Source organism: Primulina eburnea, chromosome 3 (assembly GCF_022965805.1).
Source record: "Primulina eburnea isolate SZY01 chromosome 3, ASM2296580v1, whole genome shotgun sequence".
Classification (NCBI taxonomy): domain Eukaryota; kingdom Viridiplantae; phylum Streptophyta; class Magnoliopsida; order Lamiales; family Gesneriaceae; genus Primulina; species Primulina eburnea.
The window spans coordinates 47,407,924-47,415,966 of NC_133103.1; the positions used below are offsets into that span (position 1 = coordinate 47,407,924).

At 37.2% G+C, this 8,043-nt stretch overlaps 3 protein-coding genes across 3 annotated transcripts; all 3 read right to left on the reverse strand.

The window, feature by feature from the left end:
- Positions 1-255: 255 nt before the first annotated feature.
- Positions 256-2,612, reverse strand: LOC140827719 (F-box/kelch-repeat protein At3g23880-like). The gene is made up of 2 exons (XM_073190503.1): positions 575-2,612; positions 256-370 (listed from the first exon to the last, which is right to left on the reverse strand). The coding sequence occupies exon 1, from the start codon at positions 1,718-1,720 to the stop codon at positions 713-715; it is 1,008 nt and encodes a 335-aa protein (XP_073046604.1). The 5' UTR covers positions 1,721-2,612; the 3' UTR covers positions 256-370; positions 575-712.
- LOC140827407 (uncharacterized) lies at positions 1,896-2,450 on the reverse strand. The gene has a single exon (XM_073190072.1). It carries the CDS (start codon positions 2,448-2,450, stop codon positions 1,896-1,898), a length of 555 nt encoding a protein of 184 aa, XP_073046173.1.
- Positions 2,613-4,633: 2,021 nt separating the features above from the next.
- LOC140828518 (F-box/kelch-repeat protein At3g23880-like) lies at positions 4,634-6,034 on the reverse strand. Its single transcript, XM_073191454.1, has one exon. The coding sequence runs from the start codon at positions 5,998-6,000 to the stop codon at positions 4,891-4,893; it is 1,110 nt and encodes a 369-aa protein (XP_073047555.1). The 5' UTR covers positions 6,001-6,034; the 3' UTR covers positions 4,634-4,890.
- Between the last annotated feature and the right edge of the window lie 2,009 nt (positions 6,035-8,043).

The window sequence follows — 8,043 nt, forward strand, 5'->3', positions numbered from 1 at the left end:
AAACTAAAAAAAATGTAATTATACTAACAATTTATATTATTGAATTAAATCATACAATAGTTTATTAACTGATAGTATTAATTATATGATACATATTAAAAATCAAATTATACATAAGAAACTTTGAAACCAGCCATTTTTTTTTTTAAATCAATTTAAATCGTGATTGACGAAAAACTAATCCAAACAAACTGTTCGGTTTGGTTTCTTTTAATCCTTACGACACGATTTCGGGTGATTCGATCAAACCTGACATACAACTGCAACCAAGCATTCGACATAACCTCGATCCATTCACTCGGTCGGATTTGGTGCAAGAATCAGAAGAAACCATTTCCACTATCAAACCATATCACAGTACTCCCATCTACTGAGAAAACACATTGATGATGAGCCATATACGAGTACCACACGACCTTAGTTAAAGATCCAACGAAGAACACATGGAAGCTTGGCGAGATCAAAATTTAAATGGCATGATATAGAGAATATTAATAAAAGTTGAAAAAGCTCAACAAGCACAAAAAACAAAAAGATTCTTTAAAGGGATTATCAATTTATTATTGGTACTTACCATTATTTTTCCTTTAACCGGATGCTCGATCAGCTCCACATATGGACAGAATCAGGGCAAACAAAGCTGTCACCGTAGGTTGTAGCTTCAACTACAATATTGTCAGTTAAGGGATAAATCTCGTGGTCCTGAGATGACTTATACATAATCAAGTTCGAACCAAAATGCAGAAAGACTCCTCCATCCTCTGAAACAGAGAAGTTTTGGTCTAACATGATGAAGATGACTCTTTGGGAAAAAGTAGGGGAAGGAAACCATTATGTTCCAAGATTCTTCAACACCATACTCTTTCAACACCCAAATATCAATGTGAGAACCGCGATCATGGATTGCACATAAAAGCCCCCGAGAAACTCCCAACATGACCTCAACCCCGGAGCTAATTCTAGGCACAGGAAGTGCAACATTCGAACATGTCCCTGTTGTCAAATTTTGAGCAACTACATCCCAGTTACCCCTAGTATCACCATTGCAATAAACTTTCCAATGGATTGCCCCATTAACATATACACCTGGATCATGGAATACCTTACCATGGGACCAATCCGTACTCGTCCACGAATCATTTCTCAAACTATAGGTATGAACTTGAGCTCGGTGTGCCGCTGGATTGAGATCAATACAACTGACTTTGTAATCATCATTAAACAGATCATAACCAAATCCAGACCTCCTGGAAAACATATTAGCACCAAAAAAAGGCAACTCCCTATATTTTCTGGTAGCTGGATTCCAAAGAATAACAACATTAGATGAGTAGAAAACCACACAAATCAACCCATTACAAGAACCCGTGATCTGAATCTTATCAGGCAGTCCAATCAAAGGATAATCAAACGACATAGTATCCATAAAATGATCTTCATCTAATTTAGAGTAATTCGAACAAGTGTAGAAAACTCTGGGAAGGGCACCTGAGCCAAAGATGAGATGTTTATGGGAATGCATGTTATTTTCAGATGAAATATTGAGATGGGTCTCTCTGAATTCAGTGCTAGAGATTGTGGAAAGCCAAGATTTGGACACGCACATGAATTTAAGAAGGGATTTCACTGGCAACCTCAATAGGACTTCTCTGATGAGTTCTTGAGGGAGATTCGTCTGAGGGCTTGAACTTCGCCGAGAAGAGCTGCTGGATGACGGCATAGGAGACACTTCTATCTCTGCTCTAAGCCAAGGCCCATATGGATAGTCAAAATCGTCCTGGTTCGGATCAAACTTAGCAGTCTCACATTTCCTGGCTACATGACCAATCAAACCACAGTTATAGCAATAATCAGGAAGACGTTCATATCGCAGGGCCACGGCCACCGACGCCCCTTCAGAACCCACCGCTGACCACGCTCCGAAGCGGTTTAGAAATATCCATTAACACGCGGATCCTCATAAAAAGTCCTAGACAGCGCCCCCTATCATCAGCCTCCACGCTGACTATCTGTCCCACCGCATTACCAATAAGAGTCCCAATGTCATTAAGCATACCCTCCTGCGGAACGTCGAACGCACGAATCCAAAGATGGGTTGTCTGGAACGAGCCCACTGCACCCATAGTAAACCCGGTAAACCTCTTCAAAGCCAGCAGCGCCCTACTGAAAATCCATGGCTCCATAGACAAGAAACGATGAATTCCCCCTTCTTCGTCAAATATAAAAAGGAACTCATTGTCGGGCAGGAACTTAATCTCCAGCCCCTGATTCAACCCCCAGAGCTTCTTGATTGTATCCGTAAATGCAGGTCTGCTCAATAATTTATCAGTTAAGAGTTTACCCTGAAAACCTAAAGGCATAAGCCGAAGTCCCTTGCCCACTGGCTCATCACTAATCACGACCACCTCCCGTTCAGCCGAAGTGGGGGATCTACCCAAGATTTCATCCATTACCCACAAAACAAAACCACAAACAACTAACGTACCTCAGCGTCAATCGATGCAGAACCCGCGAAAACAATTACCCGCTGCACCTTAAAAGAAAAACCTCACGCAGAGAGATACTCGTATTCGCCGAGTCCTTTTTTTGGGTGTAGGGGAGTGGAAGAATTAATCTTTGTTACCAGAGTGATGACGTGGGGTTTTGTGATTATTTTAAAAAATTGTTGATCGGTTAGTATTTTGAAAAATTAATTACGGTTTTATATGGAAAATTAGTCTTGTAGTTTTGAACGGTTTCAAGCGATTGCGGTCGGTTTACAGTTTTTTTAATGAAAAATATTAGAACATGTATTCTAATTTATTTAAAAACAACAACAATATATTGTCTTCAAATATAAAATATAATTGAAAGCATATGAAAATCAAAATAGATAAAACAATAATCAAGATTCAAAACTAACTTAACAATTTAACAATATAGGTAAAAATTTATGTGAAACGGTCTCACGGGTATTATTTGTGAGACGAATCTCTTATTTGGGTCACTCATAAAAGAGTATTACTTTTTATGCTAAGAGTATTATTTTTTATTATGAATATGGGTATTGTTGACCCGTCTCACATTAGACTCACTCAACAACATAACACATTCACAACAAAAATGATATTTACACTATTTTATCTTTTTTTGACTTTCAAACTTCAAACAAAATATTGTACCAAAAGAAATAAATACTTTAATAAAGACTAATATGAAGAATAATTAAGAAAAAGATAAGTTTTATTTGTAAGAATAATAATTTTGAAGAGAGTTGTGATATAATGAATGATGACTTATTTATTCGAATATGTTATTTACAAATTATTATAATTCTAAGCCTAATATTATGGGAGTGTGTCTCATGTGAGACCGTCTCACGGATCTTAATCTGTGAGACGGATCAACCCTATGGATATTCACAATAAAAAGTAATACTCTTAGCATAAAAAATATTACTTTTTCATGGACCCAAATAAGAGACCCGTGGTTTAGACGGTGCGGTTTGGTGCGGTTCTTGGCAAAAAAAAAAAAACTGAATCGCGTATGTGGTGCAATTTATGATTAATATTTTTAATCACGGTTTTTATAAAATATTATGAAAAATGGTACAATTCGATTCGGACGATTCTAGCGGTTAGTAAAAAATTTTGATCACCCCTACTTGTCCCCTTGAAATCTTCTTTTCTTGTACTTTTCTTTTTCGATATTTAGATTTTATTATTTTGTAAAAAATTAAATGAATATAAACACAGTAAAATAATCACCAGGGACTAAATCCCACTGTCTTTCTGACTAATTGGAGAACTTTTTTTAATATTTTCTAAAATAACATTTTTTTTAAATCTTTCAATCATATCTTTATCAATTTCTTAAATTCGATTATATTTTATCGATATTTTTTAAATTTTAGATTACTATATCACTTATAATATATACTAATTACTTTGCACACACGATGCGTGTGTGTACAATATTTTTTTATCATTATTGATGAACTAAAGTGAAATCTGACAAATTATGGAGGAACTAAATAAATATTTGAATGATTGAAATAAAAAAAAATAAAAATAAAAGTGTGTATTGAAATTTAAAAAAAAAAAACAAAAAAAGTATAATATTAATATCATATAAGGGTAAAATTGAAAAAAAAAAGTTGATTTCCTCTCTATGTAGTTATTATCATGTCCGCATACTTAATAATATATATATATATATAGTAGGTCTCTTGTGATACGGTCTCACGAATCTTTATCTGTGAGACGAATCAACCCTACCTATATTCACAATAAAAAAAATAAGGCAAAAACTTGTGTGAGACGGTCTCACGGATCTTATTTGTGAGACGTATCTCTTATTTGGGTCACCCATGCAAAAATATAACTTTTTATGCTAAGAGTATTACTTTTTATTGTGAATATGAGTAGGGTTGACCCGTCTCACAGATTATGATCCGTGAGACGGTCTCACATAAGACTCACTCAAAAAATAATGCTCTTAACATAAAAAATAATATTTTTTTCATGGATGATCCAAATAAGATATTCGTCTCACAAACTACGACCCATGAGACCGTCTCACACAAGTTTTTGCCGTGTGTGTATATATATATATAAATTATTGATTTGATAATTTGAAAATAACAAAAATCATGTATAGACAAAAGAGTACCATTTCGACACAAATTTTCTGGGAAATTCGATCCTACAGAAGGATTGATCAATAACCAAGATTTGACCAATTTCATACAGACAGCTACAACAAAAGACTCCAACGGCATTGATATACAAAGAGACAATATTATCTAAATTTTGATAAAGCTCCACCATAAGCACAATGAAGAAAAAATTCTTTAAAGGGATTATTGATCTATCGATAGGACAAACTATCATTATTCCTTTAACCTGATGTTCAGCTCCACATATGGTCAAAATCAGGGGAAATAAAGCTCTCGATGTAGGTTGTAGCTTCAACTTCGATATTGTCGATTAAGGGATAAGTCTCAAGACAATGATGATGCTTATGCATGATCAAGTTGGAACCAAGTTGCGCCAAGATACCTCCATTCTCCGAAACAAAGAGAATTTTCGGCCTAATATGACGAGGATGCCTCGTTAGGAAAGAGTAGGGGAGCGAAACCATTATGATCCAAGATCCTTGAACACCATACTCTTTCAATACCCAAATATCCATGTAAGAACCACGGTCATGGAACGCACATAAAAGCCCCCGAGAAACTCCCAACTTGACCTCAACTCCTGAGCCAATTCTAGGTACAGGAAGTGCAACATTTGAACAAGTCTCCGTAGTCAAATTTTGAGCGATTACATCCCAGTCACCCCTAAAATCATCGTAGTAAACTTTCCAATGGACAGCCCCATGAAAAAATACACCTGGATCATCATATACTTTACCATGGGACCAATCCTTAGACGTCCACAAATCATTTCTCAAACTATAAATATGAACCTGAGCTGGATCTGCTGCTGGATTATGATCGATACAAGTCACTTTGTAATCATCATTAAAGACATCGTAACCAAACCCATAGCTCCTGTTAAACATAGTAACACCAGAAAAAGGCAACTCCCTATATTTTCTGGTAGCTGGATTCCAAAGAATGACATTACATGGGTCTAAAGCTACACAAATCAACCCATTACAAGAACCCACAATCCGAATCTCATCATCTGGGTCACTCGAAGGATAATCAAAAGACACAGTATCCATAGAGTGATCTTCATCTACCTTAGGGTACAGTGAACAAGTGTAGAAAACTGTGGGAGGGGCACCTGAGCCAAAGATGAGATTTTTATGGGAATATATGTTGTTTCTAGTTGAAATTTCGAGATGGGTCTTTCTGAATTGGGGGCTGGAAATGACGGAATGCCAAGATTTCGAAACGCACCTGAATCTGAGAAGGGATTTCACCGGCAACCTCAAAAAGACTTCTGTGATGATTTCTTGCGGGAGATTTGTCCATGGATTTGCACTTTGCCGAGTTGATTTTTGGGTCTCCATGGGAGAAAGACTGAATTGTTCAGGGGAGGACTCCATAAATATTATTAAAAAAAAAAAGAGCGTGTGAATTTTATCGTTTTGCCCAACTATTAAAACTCATTTTAATCATAATAATATGATTAGAGACAATTAAAACAGAATTTCAATTTATTCATAACATTAAAAAATTTACAAATATGAATCAAAGGTTATTTTCTTAGAGTATTTTTCAGTTTATTATCATTCTTAAAATCTATTGTATTCCAAAATAATCATCATATGTTGTATGTTCTTCACCTCCACGAAGCATCATTTTCGAGTCCAATATGAACTAATTACTTGGAGAATAACGAAGAGGAAATTTTTCGAGATTGAGTTGGAAGATAATACGATGAGGGATAAAGTATTGGTACAACCTCAAACATTTCAATTTGTTGTTCTTATTATAGTAGATTTATTTTTTTTTTAAATTGATCGTGTACTCCTAGATTATCGAAACCCAAGAAATCCCTAGCATGTTGGGTCGTGTTTTGATTTGTGTTTTGATTGTGTGTGGGGACGATATTTTATGAATCTGGGTCTAGATTTCATGAATATGTTCGTGTTTTAGATTCATAAACACTCGACCAGATATTACAAACAACCGACACATTTTTGAAATGATGAATTTTGGATTGTAGTAGCCTGAATTCCAAATTGGGTAATTAACGGATTAATGGTGATTAAGAAGGTTTAATGTGTAATTTTGACCGTGGTCATGATCGGACGGACCGAAGATGGTTCGGTAGCACCGAAGAGTTCGGACGATCCGAAGTGGGTTCGGTGGATCCGATCATGAGGTGTCAAGAGTTGATCGACACGTCAGTTTACATGCAAGTTCGGATGATCCGAAGTGTAGGTTCGGTGGATCCGATCATGAGGTGTCAAGAGCCGATGGACACGTAGGAGTTCGGACGTTCCGAAGTGTGTTCGGTGGATCCGAACATAGCCTATAAATAGTGCTCGGAATTCCTCATTTTGGATTGCAAATTCTTGAAGTTGTGTCTCCTAGTTGAGAGGTTTGGAAGGTTTCTAGGGTTAGTTGTTGGTCGAGCGATAGCCAAGAGCTGCCAGGATTGGTAGCGTAGCGACGCCTGAGTTACGAGGCAATCGACATCAAAGGGCTGTCGACGGACGAAGGTAAACCCTAAACCTTTGGTAGTACTGGTTTTGCTAGTCGAGCATGGTAGTATTGTTCATTGGGTATGCTTTTGATGCGTAGGCTTGTTCTAGACCTGATTAGCGGTGTTGCGTAAGGCTAGGCTTGCTGTGATAGAGGTACGAAAGTACTATCCGAGATATCCTGGTCGAGTATACATCCTTATATGTGTTGCATGATTATGTGGTGCATTGATATATGTCATATGATGCATGCTATTATGTCACGTTTTATGATGCATGTTGCATTTCATGTTGAGCCGTATCTCCTTCGAGATAGCCTTTACTGTTGAGCTGTATCTCTTTCGAGATAAGCTATATCTTGTGGACGCATGGACACCGAGAGTACACAGTGGCCGACGGGTCGGGAGGGCTTCGGTGATCCGGGACATTTTAGGTCCACGTCTGTTCTTGTAGTGGATGCAGTGACCCAGAGGAGTACCGCGCGGCACTATCCACTTGGCGCCTCTAGACTGAGCATTTTGAGATCCTTTGTGACTCCTATTTCTTGACTACCCTGGTATCATATCATAGCATGTGCATTTCATATAGGTTTGTATACTCATGCTTTTGTACTGGGCGTTCTTATCGCTCACGTCCTCGGTTTTGTTTATCTTGGACACCCCATTCCCACGGGGCAGGCCTCAGGTTGGACAGCTCAGGAGGAGGAGGAGGAGGACGTTGAGTAGCTGGTTGGTTTAGTTCTTCGGTATCTTTTTGATTCGATATGGTTGTACCGTATATTTCAGTTTAGTTGAGTTGTTCTGGATTTTCGATTGGGTTGTATAACTATCGTTTGGTGTCAGTTTTCCGCTGTTATCTCTGATTATTATTAATTAAGTTAATTGCATGCTTAGTTCTTCATTA